This window comes from Muntiacus reevesi, chromosome 1 (assembly GCF_963930625.1).
Source record: "Muntiacus reevesi chromosome 1, mMunRee1.1, whole genome shotgun sequence".
Lineage (NCBI taxonomy): Eukaryota > Metazoa > Chordata > Mammalia > Artiodactyla > Cervidae > Muntiacus > Muntiacus reevesi.
In genome coordinates this window covers 207,465,490-207,484,659 of record NC_089249.1, presented here as the reverse complement: position 1 = coordinate 207,484,659, position 19,170 = coordinate 207,465,490, and the positions used below count along the sequence as shown (strand labels likewise).

Below are 19,170 nucleotides of genomic sequence, written 5' to 3'. Positions count from 1 at the left end.
AGTCAGTTCGAGAACTGAGGCAACATGTAAGCAACCAAAAGTCACACTTCAGATGATATTCTGAACAGAGAAAACATCATCGTTTAACCGGAATAAGACAAATCACATTAGATCGTCAAGGATACTTCAAGATGTGGTCTAAGAACTGAAAAACTTTGATAATTTTAAAGAATGAGGAAAAATAGGTGGAATCCTCTGAAGCATAGGAATAAACACCACAAAAAATTTTGGATGATATTCATAACAAAAGCCGTTTTCAGGTGACTTCCAAAAATAGAGCAAGTATTTTTGATTGCAAATATCTATTCATTTGTGAAGCAAAGGCCCCTCGGTAGAACTAACGGAAATATACCAAGACAAAATCTGTCAGCTTAGGAAACCAAGGGATAGAACCAACATTAGCAATTACAATAAAAGCATTAGAACTTACAGCTGGGATGAAGCATCAACCAGTCCAAACACACGATGCACATCCCCACTTTTAGGACTTTGGCTTCGCTTTTGCATCTCACTGAAGCGCTTTCCCCCGGAGATGCACATGGCTGCTTCCTCATCTCCTTGAGAGAGATTTTCCCATTCACTCTATTTGTAAACACCCACAAATCCCTCATGCCCACTCCCAGACTTTGTTTTTCTCCAGGGTATTTATCAACCATCTCACACACTCTGCATATTACTTACATACTTTATTATGCTTACCAGACCTACTAGAAAATGCAAACAGGAATTTTTGTCTGCTTTGTTCATGGCTGTAACCCAGCACTTGTACAGTGCCTGGGATAAGGTAGGTGCTCAGACAGTATTTGCTGAGAATAAGGGAGACAGAAAGGGAAGGAGGGAAGCAAAGAAAAGAAAAAAGTGAGGAGGCAGTTAATTCTGTATATTCAGCATAATGCATGCCAGTAAAACAATTTAATGACAAGTCAATCAAATGGCTAGCTGACTAACTTTTCATACATTTTACCTACTGTCCACATGTCCACAAGACTAACATCTTTGGAATTATCATTCCATACCACAGAAACCTGAAATTTGTAGTGATGCTGCATTTCATGTTTAGAGTAAATACCCAATAAAGATACATATATTCACTGAATTAAATCCACTATTTGGTTGTTAAACTTGGGTATCATGTAAGAAAAGTTAATATCTCTGTACTATATCTTAACACACTGGACCTTCATAGATATTAAGGAACTGTTTTTTGAAAATAAGAATTATTATCAGTCAGCTAGAAATAATACGAGACAGACAAGAAGCCGTTATATATATAAAAAAAAAACCTTTTTAATTCTGATTGCCAAATTATTTAAGGCAGGTATAAAAAAGGAAAGCATTCAATATACATTTTACATAAAATAAACTAGATTACAGCATAAACAAGTAACCAGGCAATGGCGTTAAAGTCTCTTCTAAAACTGGATAATTGTAAACATTAAAAAAAAAAAACAAAACTGCAGGACTATTCAAGTAATAGAACAATCACAGATGTCTCTGGTATGCAGGCTATTGGGTTACTTGCCATTCAAGATTATCAAAAATGACACCTCATTATTCACAGATGCTCATTATTTCCCCACTTTAATCTTTACATTATATACAACACAGTTTTTGTGGTACTGGCAACCCCATGCCTTCCAAAAGTATTTTTTCCACAATACACAAGTACAAACAGTGACTACAGGAACATTTTACACTGATGCGTCTTAACAGGAGCCACCATATAGACATCTAAATTGTACCAAAGTGTCATCATCACAGTTAGCCTTTCTGAGGGGTTTATGGGAAGTATATGAAGGATATGCAAGGTTCAGGCACACTGATACATAACATTATTTATTTACAATTTTGAAAAGCAAAAAAAAAGAAAAAAGAAAGTAAGCAGCCTTCTGAGGCTAACACTTTCCAACTTGACAAATACATTTTTTATCTCCTTTACTGAGTGGTTTGCGACTTGGCAGCAGACCCTGTGTGTGCGAGCCTGGTTACTGATACAAAAAGTAAAGAATATATATATATATATATGTATATATACATATATGTATACGTATATATATATAAAACAGAAGTTTAATTACAGCAACATTTGTTACTCTGTGATAAAATCTGTAATTTACAAAAATGAAATGACTGGTTTTTGCCTGCCATTAAGGCATTTCAAATTAACACCATGGAACTGATGTCTGTATAAAGCGCTTCCCCATGTGATCCAGTCACATGACAACGTACATTTCCAATCTTGTTATTCTCTGCAAAAGAAAAGAAAACCTTAGCAAATGTTCCATCCACATTTGACACTGAAAATAAGAAAACTGTAAGACCAACAGACTTATTTTAATTCTGTTCAATTCAAGGAATTCAGTCCCAGAGAAAGTGAACGAACACAAGGGTAATGATAGACAACATGAAAAATAAATTATTTTCCTTTTTAAAACAACTTGAGCAGTAACTGAAAATATCAAAGAACAAACATTGCTTTCGCACTATAAGAGTAAATTCCTTCACTTGCAACTTCATTTATAAACAAAATAAAACAAAGGGAGCTATAGTGAATTGTTTTAACAAAGCATTGAAGACAACTTAAGGAAGTTTCAACTGTTTAACAAACAGATCAGTTAATTACTAATGTACATTACAGCTATAAAAATGAGGTTCACAGTACAGAAGCTGCATCTGAAAACACTACAACAACATCAAACCCTTAGGAGCTAAGTCTTTGGTCTAAAAAGCCTACACTTGTTTCCTCCCACCCATTACGAACTCTCTATCTAGAAAACTGATTCAAAACATGACGCTATTTACCTTCTTTGTGCAGGAAACATTCCTGATGCAGATGCCTGTGCAGCCACCTGCTGAGAGGCAACGAGGGCAGCAGAGGTCAAGCCTAATGGGGGAAAAATGCAGGGTTTCTGTAACTTTCAGAAAGGTTAAGAGTAGATGCAGGTCCAATGGTGAAAGGCTGCAGACCAGTGAGTAGCAATCTGGCCTTCGTAAACACACACACACATGAAATGTTTCATGTAGCAAGGACAGACTACAAACTGCTCCGTCTAACCGGAATCCATCTCTTCATTGAATACTCTGTGGTTTTCTTAATAGCTATTCAAAGAGAATATAGCATTCCATCTCTCTGGCTCTGCATGGTGTTAAATGGTTTGCACGCATTCCTGAATAGGAAGCCCAGGAGAAATAATAGGTACCAGGTAACAACAGGAATCCAAAGTCACAGTGAATTATAGGAGCGACACGCTATTTGCTTAGAATACAATACTTTCATAATAACTTTTATCACTTTAACGTTTTCCCCAGTGACTGAACACAATGCATCCCATAAGGTACATGGAATCACTGAATTGAACTTAGAAACAGTCTTAACTTTCACCCTACAAGAGCAGGGGAGCAGTAAGAGAATATAATAGATCCAAAAGGCATGAAGTTGCCTAACAGGAAATCCTCTTAAATTCTATAGAAAACAATCATGGAAAAAAGGTAGAGGAAATAAAAGTCAACCCTGGGGAAATGACTCCTTCTGTTCTCTATGGTTTCTTTAACACCACTGTTTGACACCAAGTAACATGGAATTAATTAATTAAAATGACCCTTTCACACCTGGACGGCACTTCTACTTTTGGAAATACCTTCAAATGTACTAGCTCGTATTCAGACAGCAGAGTAAGAAGGAACCTCGCAAGCAGATACTTGTCCTTTGGAAGGACACAGATTGAATTGTGTCCTTCCAAAATTCCTACGTGGAAGCCTTAACCCCCAAAGAGACTGTATTTGGACCTATACGGGGTAATTAAGGTTAAATGAGGTCCTAGGGGTATGGCCCTGACCTTGTAGGATTAGTGTCCCTTAAGAAGAGATAGTAACTCTCTTCCCCCCACCTCCTGGTCCCCCAAGAAGTCACAGGAACACATAAGCAAGATGGTGACCATCTACAAGCCAAGAGGAGAGCTCTCTCACCAGAAATCAACCATGCTGGCACCCTGGTATCAGACTATCAGCCTCCAGAACTATGAGGAAATATATTTCTGTTGTTTAAAGCCATAAAGACTATGGTATTTTGTTACTGCAGTCAAAGCTAGGACAGCAAGGTCCTAGCAAGTGCTCTACTGGTAAAGATATTGCCCCCCCCCTGCCCAGGCCATGAGCTGACAAAGCTAGGACAAACAATCTACTAAACACCACAAACTGTTCGTGGCTCCCCGTGTCAGTGCTGTGGCTTTTAAAAATGTTTCTCCTCTTTACTGCAAGTTTCAGTAGCAAAGGGCTGGAAGAGTCTCAGGATTAGGTTATAAAAAGTGTTGACCCTGACCACATGACTCCCATTACTTCCTCGGGTAAAGGAGCAACTTGGAGGCCTGAAGAGATCAAGGAAAGTCATTTCACCAAAGCCTCCCACCATCCCTCCCTGTCTTCCACAGTTTTCCTGAAGCAGCCATCTGACCCTCTGATTGTTATATTCAGTGCCCCAGACACTGGCCACGACCAGTAACATCAATAAGCGACAATTATTAAGTGGTAGCCACTTCACGTCTCATTAGAACACAGAGATGTGGGAATAGCCTTACCTGGGTCCCAAGGATATACCAGCAAAGAAGTGTTAAAATCCCACCCCGGAGCTAATTAACTAGAAGCTCAAACTTTTCATTTGAAGACAAGAAACAAGAAACAGTTTTGGCAACGTTTTTCAAAGCAGGATGAACAAAGACACAAGGAGAATGGATCTGCTGACCTTGGAAAGGGTCATACTGCCCAGGGATGAGTGGGTACCCCATGCCCACGTGGGTGTGGTGGTGAGTATGCAGGTGCCGCTGGCCAAAGGGGGAATGGCGGTCCCTCTCCCGCTCGGCTTCCCGCTCCCGCTCAGCTGAGGCCTTTTCCACAGGCTGCAAAAGAAAAGACAGAGTCCCCCGCTTAATCCTTTGAGCAACAATTTGGAGGGGTGTAGTAAACCTCCTTGGTCCCTTCAGCAGTGGGTACCGCTAATATTAAAAAAGTAAATACACAGACTCTTAGAAATTCTTTATTAATGGTAAATCATTTCAAAAGACAGGCATTTCAATTGGAATTAAGCCAACACTACAGTCCTGCTCTGCACCACAGCAATATCAATGTTTTCCTCAAATGACTGAAATAAGAGGACCTCTCTATTCCCATTCATAATTGCAGGTTTAGAATTGACCCAATTTCTTCCTAAAAACAAGTTTCACATAGGGATTAAAGAGAAGGTGTTGCAGAGACTTCTTTAAGGTCAAGTTTTCTGATGACTCGTCTATTTAAACTACATTTTGTGAGAAGAATATATCTCACAATTTGAAACCTATCTTTATATTGGGCTCCATTGAGAATACATATCCTAATATTATATATTACATCAATATCAAGCACATGAAATCGTTGCCCTGTGCTTCTGGAAGAATTCCAAAATCTTTCCATCTTTGAACACTCAGAGAAGCTCCAGTCCTCTAAAATCATAATTTGATTGAGGATCCTGTGTTTCTGAGACATTTTTTACCCATCTGAGCTTAATCGGCCTTTCACTAAAGCTCTTTTTCTTACTTCTTGAAAAAAACCTTTATACTAGAAGGAGGGCTCACAGTTAAAGATGCATAAATCACTTTTTTTTTTAAGCTTCTTTAGGGTTTCACGTAGACACACTCAGATACACATCACAAAGCCTATGTTTAAGACACACATCACAAAGCCTATGTTTAATTTTTCCAACCTTCTTTTTTCTAGACCAGAACTACCACATCCTTTGTATTTTCTCCCTTCCCAATAGTCTCTGGGACTTTCCTTGCAAGGGGTGGGGAAGCAGAGCCATCTTTCACAAAGATATATGTCTGAATCACTTCAGCAGAATTACAGGGATGTGTGGAGGAGTCAATGTTGAAGCAGAATGGATGCAGTCACCACTCTTTAGCCAAGTGACTCAGCAGCACACGAGTGCATCAGAAGTATTTTGCACCGAAGGTTGGTTCCTATGAATTTAAATGTCTGGCTTAACTAGCATACTCCGGGGTAAGCAAGGTAACAGATTTTCCAACAGAAGAGGCTGCTACTACCATACATGCTTTAACGTTTTTTCCCCTCGTGTGTGAAAGCATCTTATTTTAAACATGCCATTCTTTCCTTATTAGAAAAACAAAACAAAACAAAACAGCATTCTTAAATCACAGCTGGGTTCCAAAGCCATTTATATTTCAAGACTGTTCTCTAGCTTGTCCCCTCTTCCCCCTAAAACATAGTGCTTTTAAGTGACAACAAAAGGAAGCTTACAGCAGGGGACTTGCTGCGGTATTGGTTGGCATGCTGCTGGAGCAAATCCAGTGCTTTCGATTCAGTGGCTGTTTTCGTGTTGATGCTAGGGCTGGTATTGACTTTCTCTGCCTCTTCTCTCCCTGACATCTTCCCATAAACAGGATAATGAAATCCTGGAGAGAGATAGGCCCCTGCAGACACACAACAAATGCCACATCAAGTTACGAACGACATCTTTAAACAGAAACAACAAACCATTTGGATTATATGAATTTGGGATAAGAGTCGGAGATCTTAAAATAGGGAATATTCCATTAAGAATGGGCTATATCATCTTTAAACTGTATCGAGGTTCTCCGATTCTCTTCTCCCTGTTAACCCATCCTGATGATCAGAGATTCTAAAAAAGAACGAGCTTACAGCCATTTCATCTGTTTACGTCAATTAAGTCAAAAGAACAGTAACTGTAATGATCATGACAGTTAAGTGTGCAGAATATATTCCTAGGCAATAAAGTATCTGTCAGTCTCATAGCTACAGCAGACCATCAGATCCTATGGAAACTACAGCTAGTTTGACATTTCATCTAAAAAAAATAAATCTTCCATTGATTCCATTTTAGCTTAGGGACATCTTTAAATAGCATTAAGAACAAGCCAAACATTGTCACTCTTGAAGCCTCTAATTTATCCAGAATTTTAAAACAGCTAGTACTTGAACATAGCCTCTTCCCTCCAATACAGTGAGATCCCATGACACGTACCAGGGTAACTGTGCATTAGGACGGGAGAAACAGCCCGGTATGCAGGGTGGCTGGGGTCATACATCTGCGGGTAAGGATAGGCATGCAAGTACTGTATGTAGGACTGATGCTGACTCATGGGCGAGGAGACAGCCACTCTGGTTCCCCGAGAGTCCTTCCAGTTCACGGGAGTCTTCCGGTCATCATTTTTCAGTTTGCCCTCATCCAAGGACTGAGAATCAGGACGTTTGACCTCTTTGGGCTCCTCTTTGATGCTTGTTAACGATACAGGAAGGCTGGGCACACCACTCTCTTTGTTGGGGGTTTTTCTGGGACTATCCTCTTTTAATTTCTTTTCTCTATCAAGTTCTTCTGACTTTTGTGGATCCAGGTACTTGGGTTGGTAAACATAATGATGCCATGTCCTTGTATCTGGATCCTGGTTTTGGAAAAAAGACTTATTAAAATTAAATTAACATTTTCAAGAAAAACTCATCCATCACCATGACAGCACTATTACTATTACCTCTAATACTGAGGTAACATTTATTTATATGCTTACACTGTGAGCTTTACTGCCTCCTCTTACGAAGGAATGATGTCTAAGGCTGGCATGATTAATAATCTCTTTTACAGAAGACAAAAGCAAAGCTCTTAAAACTCAAGCAGTATCAGGATCACACTGCTGCCCAGTTTGTGGAGTTGGGCTTCAAAACTTGGCTTGGCTGGAATTCAGAGCTGGGGTGTTAATGTCAATTCTTAACATTAAATGACACCCTCAGACATACTCAGTCTAACTCTCATTTTTCCCTTACTATCTTACATAGGTAAAAAGAATATAAAAAACTCAAGCTGATAATAATAAGTTTTACCTACTGTTTAAGTTGTAATATAGTTTAAGTAATTATATCAATTAACATCATTTAGAGGGGAAAACTCTTGGTTTCCTAATACACTTTCTTCATCTACTGCAGCCAAGGCTGACTATACGCCAGATCGTTTCATTAATCAAAACAAAATTAAAAATTAACACCACACCTCATGGCTTTACTACCAGGAAACATGCCCCCCTCCCCCAAATTGTACAGTTCTAATGCAGCCCTGTGATGTCACGGCCTGATTCGACTCCAGAAGTGGAGAAACTGAGGGTCTTTAAAATGGTCTCTGTGGCTCCCCTGTAACCCATCCCATTCATGCTACAAACCCACTGGGTGCTTAGGGTTAAGGGCCAACTTTGAGACAGAAATAAGCATGAAGAAAGGATTCTGTTGCTCTGATTCACCGGGGACCTCTATATGCTGCCTCTAAGTGAGGTCTGGGGTACTGGGAAATACCAGAATGAATACTTCTGGGACTACAGTTGAGTCAGGATGTCTGAATTGTGACAGAAAATGCTAGCACGTGTGGTTTCACGGTGACCGATTTTCAGGTGTCGGCACATTTAACCTCAGGCCGGCCGACCGCGGGGCTCTGGGATGACTGCCTGAGGCCCATCCCCCCCGTCTCCTCACTCTCCTCACAAGCAAGAGGCACTGAGCCCTGTTTTGAGGCCCTTAATATAGAGCATAAAACAGAAGTCCAGACAGCTCAAGACACTCCAAGTTTCATTAAAAAGATAAGTAGGAAATGTGAATTTAAGGACCCTGTGTTTTAACATTCCCAGAAGATGCCAAAATAAATTTGGAAATGTAAAATAACAAATTATTTGAGTTCTCAGACTCAGAATCTTAAGAGTTAGAAGGGACCTCAGTCACCACAGGGTAGAATTCCCTCACTCTGGACTCAGTAAGACAGTAAGGGAGTTCATCAGAGGCGGTCAGTGGCAGGGAACATGAATCTGCAAAGCACACGGCCAAGATTCTTTTTACTACACAACATGACAAGGAAATAGTGAGCAATGTACATTTCAGAGGTACACAAGAAATCCTGACAGAATCACTTCAAACACTTTTCAAGAGAAGAGAAATCCAGCCTGAGGAACCCTTGGTTGATTTCCTGTGAAGAAGAACTCTAACCAGATCGAGACCAGCCATGTACAAGTCGCAGGCTGCACTCTCCCTGTGGGGGCCACGCTCCCCAATCTTACTTGTTTAAATCTCGAGGTTGGGTCTACACCTGTCTGCTTCATAGAGTCCATGACAGATTTCATTTCTACAGCCTCCTTAATAAGCTGGTGGTTTTCCATCTGCTTAGCTTTGAAGCTGTCGGCCTGAAGCTGCTGCTGGTGATTGGAGAGAAGCTGCGATTTACCTGTCTCCTCAGTTTTATTAGGCACTGACGGCCCTAGTTTAGAATGGTTTTTGTTAGGCTCCGGGGTAGAGGGAGCTTTGGAGACTGTGGCCGATGGCATGTTTTTCTGTTTACTGTCCTCCTTGCCCAGCTCTTTCAAAGGGAGCTCGTTTTTCCTGTCACAGTCTCCTCTCCCAGTTTGGGCCATTTTCTGCTCTGCCAGCCTCTGGTCCTCATAGTACTTCTCATACTGCTGTCTATAGGCAGGGCTGGTGGCCATCAGAGACTTCTGGTCCATGTAGAGCCCGTAGGCATACTGGCCGTAATACAGTGACTGAGCCAGGGCCGGGTGTCTCTGGGTGATTACCGACTGGTGCTGAGGCTGTAAGGATGCAGGGCTATGGTCCACTTTCTTAGCCTCGAGCTGCTCTGCCTTGTCTTTCTTGTCCGCCTCTTCCTCGGACTCCTTCTTGATCTTCATGCCCTGTGTGCTCCCGCCGTTCCCAGCTACAGGGGCGCCCACTTGCCCAGGGTGCATGTAACTGGGAGAATAATACGGATCGTAGCCGTGGTAATAGGGAGAGTGGGACTCTTTCATTTGAGATGATTGTGCTGCCGTTGAAGAATGCCCTTTCACAGCGCCGTCCTTACTAGAGAGTATATCTGATGGGGAACTGGTCTTCGACCTCACGCCCTCTGACCTGCTGTCAGAACCACCGTCATCAGCAGCATCGGAGATGTCCGAGTAGGCGGGGCTGCTTGTCTTGGCCGCGGAACTCTCAGCTCCATTCTGGGTCAGCACGTGCAGCGGGGCCATGGGCGCCTGTCCGTTCACCAAAGCGCTGCACTCCATCCTTGAGGCACTCCCGATGGAAGGGCTGGGGGCGTTGTCTGTAAAAGTGTAAACCTTATCAGCCTCGGCTTTGATACTAGCCATCCGACTCTCTTGAGACTCGGATAGTCCATTTGCCAGCCCTTCATTCTTGCTGAGGTGGTCCTTTAAAAAATGTCCGGATAAATCTTTCCCAGTGACCTTGGCATCCTCTAGCTTGCCCAGCTTTGCATCCATTTTCGGGCTCCCCGTGTCTTTCCCTTCTTTGTCCTTCAGCTTCCGCTTCTCCTTTTTCTTTTTGTCCTTGAGCGACACGAGGGCTGGGTTCACGGTGATGGGCTCCCCCATGATTGTGGGCTTTGGCTGAATGGGTTTTAACGGAGGACTCTTTGGTGTGGCCTGAACAACGGTGGTCAGTCCGGGTATGGTCCCCGTGGTGGTGCTTGGAAAGGCTGCAGTGGGAATAGCGATGAGCTGCGGGGGTGTCGGAGCCGGGGCAGGGGCAATGGGCCGGGCAGTTTTAAGTTTAGAGAGGTTTTTGTCCATTTTGCAGTTGTTGGCTTTTTTGCCCTTCTCTTTCTCTCCCAAAGTTTTCTTGTCAATTAATCCTTCTGCTTCCAGTTTCGGCATTTCCACAGTCAAACTGCCGTCCACGGCTGAGCAGCTGTCTAAGGTGGCTGTCATGTTGGAGATGACTGGGAGATTGCTGAGGTCATGGTTAAGACCCTTCTTTTTGCCAGAATTCTTCCCAGCCTTCGATCCAAGAACAGAGCCGGGGCCGTTGCTCAGGAGCTCTCTCTTTCCCCTGGGGGTGCCGGGGGGGTTCCCCGAGCCAGGAGACACTGGCGCCTTCACCTGCTCGTAAGCTGATACACTTGTGCTTGGCTCGCTGCATTCCAGCGCCACGTTGCTCAAGGCCTCCTCGCAGTCTGAGATCTTGTCCTCACTGTCTGGTTCGAACTCCAGCTTGTTCTCTGGGTCTAAGTGGGCATGAGCCTGGTGGTACCTGAGGCCGTTGATGTGCTTGTACTTTTTGTTGCAGTTTGGGTGGGGACAATCAATCAACACGGGAGAAGAACAGCCCTGGTCCAAAAAAGTCGTCTCTGGTTTCCCTTGAGGGGTGGTGGGAGTGCTTCTGGAATTCGTGCGGACACGCTTCCCGGGCTTACTGTCCTCAGAGCTGGAGTTCAGGTCCAGCTCCATTGGAGGCTTGTTTTTTCTTTTGTTGGTGGAGGAGGGGCTGGCTTTGATGTCCTCAGCAGCACAGTTCGGGGGTGTCCTCCGCCCGCTGGCGTTGAGGCTGCCCCGCCTCCCCTTCCCATTGGCCCCCCCTCTGTTCTTGTTCTGTAGTCCTCTGGACTCTGCGAAGCTGGCCTCCGAGCCCGGGGCAGCTGCGGTAGACCTCGCTCTTTTCCCTCGGCCGCGGCCCCCTCTCATCTCCAGGTCGCTGGTTGGTGACTCGCAGAACCTAGGGAAGCAAGTAACAGCCGTCAAAACGAGCATTTCCAAAGGAGCCAGGTGAAATCACAAGGCATGCAATGCAGTAAAGAGCAGTCAACACCCCAGCAGCTTGAGGGCGGGGCCCGGGTGAGGAAAAGACACCCAACTCTTCCACCGACAGTTTCAATACCTATGACAGATCAGGCTACCCATGGCTTATGTTCTTCCCCAGAAAACCAGCTCAGGTAGCTAAGTTTCCAATGCAGTTCCAATTCCCGTGTGGACAAAAAGAAAACAAAGGAGATAGAGCAGGGGCAGGAAGTAGCGATCACCCTAAAAACAAGCAATGTGGCATCTGCATTTTATTGTGTTCAGTCCTGAATTGCTCATGGCTCTTTTGCTTGGCTTCAATTACAAACTGACTTTCAAGTATTATTCATCTCTCTGCAGTTTCCTTGCAAAAAGAAGGAGAGGGGAAAAAGAGGAAGGAGGAGAGAAGGACAGAGGCTGAAATCAAAGGCCCCGTGCCTACCTGGGAGGGGCCCAGTCGTGTTTGGTGCAGTCCAATAAGGTCCCAACGTAAGTCTTGTTCCTCCACGTGACATTGACTACTAGGACACCTGCAGGAGTGGGGAGTGAAGAAGGACCAAGGTTAGCACAAATTACCCTATTTCCAGTTCATTTATTATTACTGTGCTTTTTACCAGCAAAGCTCTATTCTCATTTGCTTTCAAAAGCTGTGGTTTGCATGCTTCCTCTTTCTGGTTTCAGTGACCTCAAGCAAAAACCCACAGGAAGTCGTGTGTGTGTGTGTGTGTGTGTGTGTGTTCATGAGCATACTTGTGTGGTACAAAAGGGTTAGGCTGTGTGTGAGAGGGTAATCAAGATACTGCTGACAGAAGGAAATGGTTTTTGCCATGTCCTACTGGAAAACAGCAACACTCACCTCTTAATTTTTCTATTATTACACATAATTGCTTTCGTTTGGCAAGCAGCCAACAAAAACTAAGTGCCAGTTACCAGTGCTTAAAACAGAAAGTGGCTGAAAGGAATCGGTTTTGTTTCCAATTCAACAATATAAAATAATGGCAATTTTTATTTAGGGGAAAAAATGATGTGCGTGCACAAAAAGAGGTCTTAGAGGCAGGGAAAGAGGGAGCTTGGAGTTCAGATAGGAGACAATCAGCTATGATTTCTTTTTCCTAATCCTCTCCTCTCTGGCTTTCTGAGACAAGAATTAGCCTTAGTATGGTATCTATTTCACTGTTTGGTCTTGTTTCATATTAAGAACTCCTAAAATAGCCCTCTGAGGAAAATATATGTACACAATAGGTTTGCTCTTGGGGTTATCTTTAGAATCAACTTTAGTAAGCATTTGCCACAGAGGATAAGGAAAAAAAAAAAAACACAACCCTCAAAACCAACACACTTGTTTCCTGCAAGCCATTCTGCTGTTCCCAACTGCTTTGCAGACAGACAATTTAATTTAGCACTGCATCTGTGAATTACTAAACTTAAGTGCACTTAGTATACCAAATGTCATAGGGAAACGAAATATGACATCCTCTTTATTTCTCCAGAGGACAAGTGCCTTAAAAAAAAAAAACAACTCATTTCTTTAAAAGCACACATTAAAAGGAGGTAGATTTTGCTTTTGAGACATATATAAACTATTTGGGTAAAGAAATACAGTAAGTGCGTCTTAGTTTCTATAAACCACCAATCTCCCTTTTTCCTTGGAAACACCAAGGGACAATATTCAAAGTCTATTTCTAGCTGGTTTACACACTTGCTCACTGCCATTTGAATTCTGCAGAGAACTTGTATTGAACTCCTTTGTGGTAAGGGACACCTCACAAGGTAAGACTCATTTCCTTGGGCATGTCTTTAATAGCAGGTAAAATATTTGGATAGTTGGGACTCAAGTAGTGGGGAAGAAAGGATTTCTTTCAAAAGTCCCAAAAAGGGATTTAGAAATTATTTCCCATATGGTCCCGTGACAGCTGAATTTACTCACTATATCAATGGTGGTGGAGGTGGGAGGGGGAGTTACATGAAGGAAAGTAAAGCATTTCCTCAAATCATAGTTGATTCCATTCTAATTCCTTCACAGGAAAAAAAAAACCACTCAAGTCACTGAGTATAAAAATGCTTATTGAGATGAGAGTCAACGGTAATTAGGCATTTGGTAAAAATGTGCACAAGACAGAACAATTGGAGGAAAGGATTCTTTATGAGCACAACCCTTCAGGAAAAGGGAGGGGTGGAGACAAGGCGAAGGGGAAGACGGAGCTGGTTTTCTCATCATCTGCTCTCTGGGGCACTGTGTGCGGTGTCAGAGACCTTTGCAGCTGCTTAAAATTCTTTAGCATGTCAGCTATATTTACAGTGCAGGAATATATCTGTATTGCCAGAAGGTTACTGCATTTTAGCTTTAGATGCAATAGGTTGAATCACTGCGTTCCTCAGTCCCTGATGTAACACAAATGTATAATTAAAATTGCTTGAAAGGAAACATGAAAGAAACAACAAACCCTCCTTTCTTACAGTAATAAAATTAAAAACAGGAAAAGTCTGCACAGACACTTAACATTTGTCTGCAGTGAAAGGCTTTTGTTATTGCTTTTCCCCCAAGGGTTTCGCGTTTCCAGCAAACGCTGGCCGTGGATTGGCCGGCGCCTGCGGGGAACGCCAGCGTCTCATTGGCTGAGCCGAGGGCGGCCGCCCGGAGCAAAGGCTGGGGATACAGGAGTAGCGCCGGGGGAAGAGGAGGCGCCCCGGCTGCCGCAGCGGAGGACCGTCCGCAAGGCGGGGGCACGCTCCCCAAGCCGGGGTTCTCTTGGGGACGGAGGGCTGCCGAGCTCCGTAAATTAATGCGGGCTGGTCCGTGTGATGAAAGGCTACTGTCCACGTGGCCGTGCTGTTTCCCACCACGACCCACGCAGAATTGCTCCATGAAGCACACCAGCCTGCACACCACCCACAGCATCGGATTCCTGGTCATGGAACAGGAACAGGACAAAGGGAAACGTGGGAGCCGGAGAGAAGGACGGGACCCCAATATGCAGCAGTTAATCACTGAGTGTGTGGGGTTATCGGGTGAAGCTATCACAGGCGAAACAACTTCCACACTGCAAAACCGTTCCCATCACCTGACACTATTTCTAGACACCACACGTCTACGTACAAGTAACAATCACCATTATTAGCACTTGGTGGGAATAAAATTCTTTTTTAAAACGTCCATTTTCCACCTAAAAGGGCCTCAATAAGTTAGGCTAATTTTCCTAGAATCCCTCCATATTTTAAAAGATGCTCAAAATAAATGCTCTAATTCCGGGAAGATCTGAATAGTTTCTCTAATGAAATACATGTGTTTGGTCTATTTTTCCGTTATATGCACAATCCACTTCACAATGTCATGGAATATTTATGTCAGCCTAGAATTCACGTGCGGAATACAAGTATGCACATGTTTATGCAGCCCAATCTGCTCTGTATGGGAATGAAGGCTTAAGGAACGCTTCTCATATAAACTACAAAGCGTACTGTTTGTCAGGAAGTCTATGTTCAGACAACATCCTATTGTGAGGGGCCAAGTACAAAGGTAGTGTTGAGCTCTAAAAAAACATATAAAGGACTTATCTCTTCGAAGTCAGGACATCTTGAACACTTTCTAACCCGTGGTGATACAAAACAGACTATACTTTTGTGAAAATGAGTCCTTTAAAAGTTCAAATTTTATAAATCTGGGCATGGTTATTTTTCTCACATAAACTAAAAATAAAGGTACATTTATTCCAAAAGAGTTAATTTTACTGCACATTTATTCTTTCAAACAGCTTGCTAATTTGTCAGGTGCTGGGGACACTGTACAAGTCCTTTTCATCTTTATCTTCTCACGTATCCCACCAGATTTATCATCTTCTCTTCCTACCCACATAGGGCTTCCCTGGTGGCTCAGATGTAAACAATCTGCCTACAATGCAGGAGACCTGGGTTCAATCCCTGGGTTGGGATGATTCCCCTGGAGAAGGGAATGGCTACAACTCCAGTATTCTTGCCTGGAGAATCCCATAGATAGAGGAATCTGGTGGGCTACAGTCCATGGGGTCCCAAAGAGTTGGACACAACTGAGCAAGCTAACACTTTTACTTTCATTTTTCCCACCCACAGACTAGGCATGGTTTTTCTCAAAATGCTAATAATGCCTGCCCTGTAATACTTTATATTTGAAAAATATCTTAAGATTACTACCAATGAAGTAAAAACAAAGCTGAAAAGAGCAATGGGTGGTTTGGGTGAGCTTCCCACATAGAGTTTTCTTCCTTGTATTAAGGGTATGTCTTAGATCCTAATGCACAATCAGAGCTGCCGCCCCCACAAAGCATTACCACTACAAGACACTTTAATAAGAAGGTGATCTGCGTTCTATAACATGAGCCCCTTCCCTACCTCTACAAGCCAAAAGAGCCCTGAGATCCTCTAAGGATTCCACATTCACGGCATTCTATTATCTCTTGTCAATACTTAGCAGTTAAGTGATCCCAGAGAGATGGTCAGGCCCATTAAGCATTTATTGTACATCTACAGGGTATATACAACACTAGGAATCTATTTAGGGCTATGGAATCAGCCATAGGTTGCCTGTAACTCCATCCACACTTTATACTTTTAAAAGTCTGCAAACAGCACATAAGCATACCTGCTAGTCCAGAAGTGGAAGTATAGTTAGCATATTACCCATACTAGAAAGTAGGTCTCTTACCCCATCTTATTCAACTAGACCCAGCACGAGACTTTCACAGTAACTGCTCTGCCTGAAGTTTCTGTTCAGAGGGAAGTCTTAGGCAACTAGGCTCCTAGACCAGTAATCCTAACCGTGGCCTCATCTGACAGCTCTAGGTAACTGAAGCAGAGGATAACTAAACAAGGACTTGCTTTGGGAATCTGACTAGTGATATGGAAAGCGAAGTTGATAGTAAGAGTAGAAAGCTATAGGTCACAAGGTACTGAAGGGTGAAAGGCCAATGGGTGGCACAAGGCCCTCATATCTGTGTGTCCCCTTTCCCTCGTGCTTCAACTCTCAAGGGGCAGGGGATAGGGCCTGGAGAAGCTCGCACTGGTATCCAGGGCGGTCCCATTATTTTTTAGTCATCTTGTTAGAAAGATGCTCCTAGTTCTGAACTAAAATCTGTCTTTGAACACCTAGGTCCTGGCTGTGCCTTCTGATACCCTACAGACAGTCCCCTTGACAGCCTTTCACCCACGCAAGGAAAATGACCACGTCAACACTCCCTTCCCCTCGGGTTGTCCTCTTTTTTCCCCTCCAGCATAAGTGAGTTTCTTCAATCATTCTTGATACCACATTTTTAACTGCCCTGGGGTGGGGGTGGGGGGGACTTTAATGATGGACTCATCCAAATTCTCAAGGCAAGTTAAGGCTTCTAATAAATTAGAACCAGAGACTGGGCTTCCCAGGTAGGGCTAGTGGTAAAGAACCCACCTGCCAATGCAAGAGGCATAAGAGACACAGGTTAGATCCTTACATTGGGAAGATCCCCTGGAGGAGGGCATGGCAATCCACTCCAGGTGAATCCCATGGACAGACGAGCCTGGCTACAGTTCACAGGGTCGCAGAGACTCAGACACTACTGCAGTGATTTAACACAGAGAGACCAATTCTAACGTTCGCTCTTCCATGAATTCTCTCCAGACACAAAGACCTTGTACACCATTCAAAAATGGCCACTTCCTCCTGGGTCCCCACTACATTCCATCCAAATGCTTTCCCCAGTGGATGTCCCCCAGAATCCATGGTTGCCCCCTGTGTCCACCTCCAGCAGCTTTTTCAGCCTCCCTATGGGTTAGATAGGGCCCTGTCCCTCAGTTCTATAAAAGGCAAGTGAACTGACAGGCGCCACTGCCAGGATTAGCCCAGAAGAATCTCCCACGCACATTCCTCTGATTTCTTCACCTTCCTGGCTGGCTGGGACAGAGACCACGGTGACTCTGAAGGTCACGAGAGGATGGGAGGGTCTCCTTTAGCTAGGAACTTACGACAAGGAGAACCCCTGTCCTATAGGAACACTGAATTCAGTCCACACTAGATGAGCGCCAAGTAAACTCTTACTGTTTGAATACTGCTGAGGCTGTTTTAACTTGAACTACATGGTCCCTTTAACAACTTACTCCACTCATATACACAAGAGGCCTGTCTCTTCCAACCAGACTCCATTCCTTGAAAACAGGAGCAGTGCCCAGCCCGCGGAGGGAGTGCATTCAACCCCCAGAGACTACCAGGTGATGACTGAAGAAAATCTAGATCTGAATGCTACCTCGTGTCTTCTTTTCACGATTCCCACACTTTTTCAATAAGTATCGTCTCCCACTAGCTTAAAGATGATGCGAATTCTCTATGGAGAGATTTTGCTCTGAAGATGTTATAAATGTGGTTTATGAATTACTGTTTCTGGTATTTGTGAAGATGCTTCCTCAAGAACTTGGCAAATGCCTGATTTCCCAGTGGATCAGCCAAACTCTGTTTATATTACAATTTAAAGACTCTCGAAGAGTCTTTAAAGTGCCTCATCCCTGGGACAGAAGTCTTTGCCAAGCAGTGCAAATGCCAAATTTGGTCTCTGACATCGTTTCTTGGCCCTCTTATTCAGACTGCCTCATCTGGACGACCAGAGTGTGCACTTGTGCAGAAAACAGGAACGTCACTGCAATAACACCAACATGGAACCCATGGCACCATCTTTTTAAGTTTATACATTTCTTTGCTTCTGTGCGTGAATGTATGTGTGTGTGTATGCGTGTATATATACATATATATATACATACATACATATATATATATATATATATTTCTCCCCCAGGAGAAAACATGAGTAACAATCAAAATGTCACAATCTGCTGTTTCCTAAGTACAGGATAAAGTTCATATATTCAGGATATCACATTACTCTTTTAAGACAATGTGACTCCTATACAAGGTAACATTTATCACCTCTCTTCTGTACTGAATCCCCTCCCTCTCGTATTTTGTTGTGCTGGTTTTGTTGGGTCCAACACTGGTACTATTTAAAAAGCCAAGTCTTGTCTAGTACACTTGTTCATTTTTCCGGCTTCAGAGTTTCCAGTCTTATAGATAGGTCTTCTTCAAAGGTCAAGGTGGAATTTATCATTCTTGGAAAGAAAGAAAGAGAGCACTAAGTCATGTCCGACTCTTGTGATCCCATCAACTGTAGCCCGCCAGGCTCCTCTGTCCATGGGATTCTCCAGGCGAGAATACTGGAGTGGGTTGCCATTTCCTTCTCCAGGGGAACTTCCCGACCCCTGGAATTGAACCCAGGTCTCCCGCATTGCAGGCAGATGCTCTACCAACTGAGCTACACAGGAAAGCAGACTTTAGTGGGGGATTTTAAATTCACAATTGGATTGCCAATGAGGCACCTGAGAAAGAGCAGAGGGAGGTTTTCCTATTACCTCTGCTAAGGATATACAGAGCATCAGGACCAGGAAAGTAGGTGTCACGTGGCCAGAAAATTCAATCTTTTTTTTTTTTTTTTTAAAGAGCTCTACTGCTGGGCTGAATGTTTGAAGAGTCACTTTAACCACATCCTGTAATCAAACCATCTGGAACACAGTGCTGCAA

At 43.3% G+C, this 19,170-nt stretch overlaps 1 protein-coding gene across 4 annotated transcripts in view; it reads right to left on the bottom strand.

Moving 5' to 3' along the window:
• Positions 1-1,287: 1,287 nt before the first annotated feature.
• ZNF608 (zinc finger protein 608) overlaps positions 1,288-19,170 on the bottom strand; it is a 105,096-nt gene continuing 87,213 nt past the window's right edge. For 3 of the 4 annotated variants that reach the window (XM_065918199.1, XM_065918197.1, XM_065918198.1), the window contains 7 exons: positions 12,043-12,130; positions 9,096-11,538; positions 7,031-7,448; positions 6,286-6,458; positions 4,739-4,892; positions 2,803-2,884; positions 1,288-2,249 (listed from right to left, as the gene is read on the bottom strand). In XM_065918199.1, coding sequence (XP_065774271.1) covers positions 2,243-2,249; positions 2,803-2,884; positions 4,739-4,892; positions 6,286-6,458; positions 7,031-7,448; positions 9,096-11,538; positions 12,043-12,130 — 3,365 coding nt within the window. In that variant the 3' untranslated portion in view covers positions 1,288-2,242. Of the gene's footprint in view, positions 2,250-2,798; positions 2,885-4,738; positions 4,893-6,285; positions 6,459-7,030; positions 7,449-9,095; positions 11,539-12,042; positions 12,131-19,170 lie in introns of those variants that run through there. The other variant, XM_065918200.1, reaches the window with a different exon arrangement.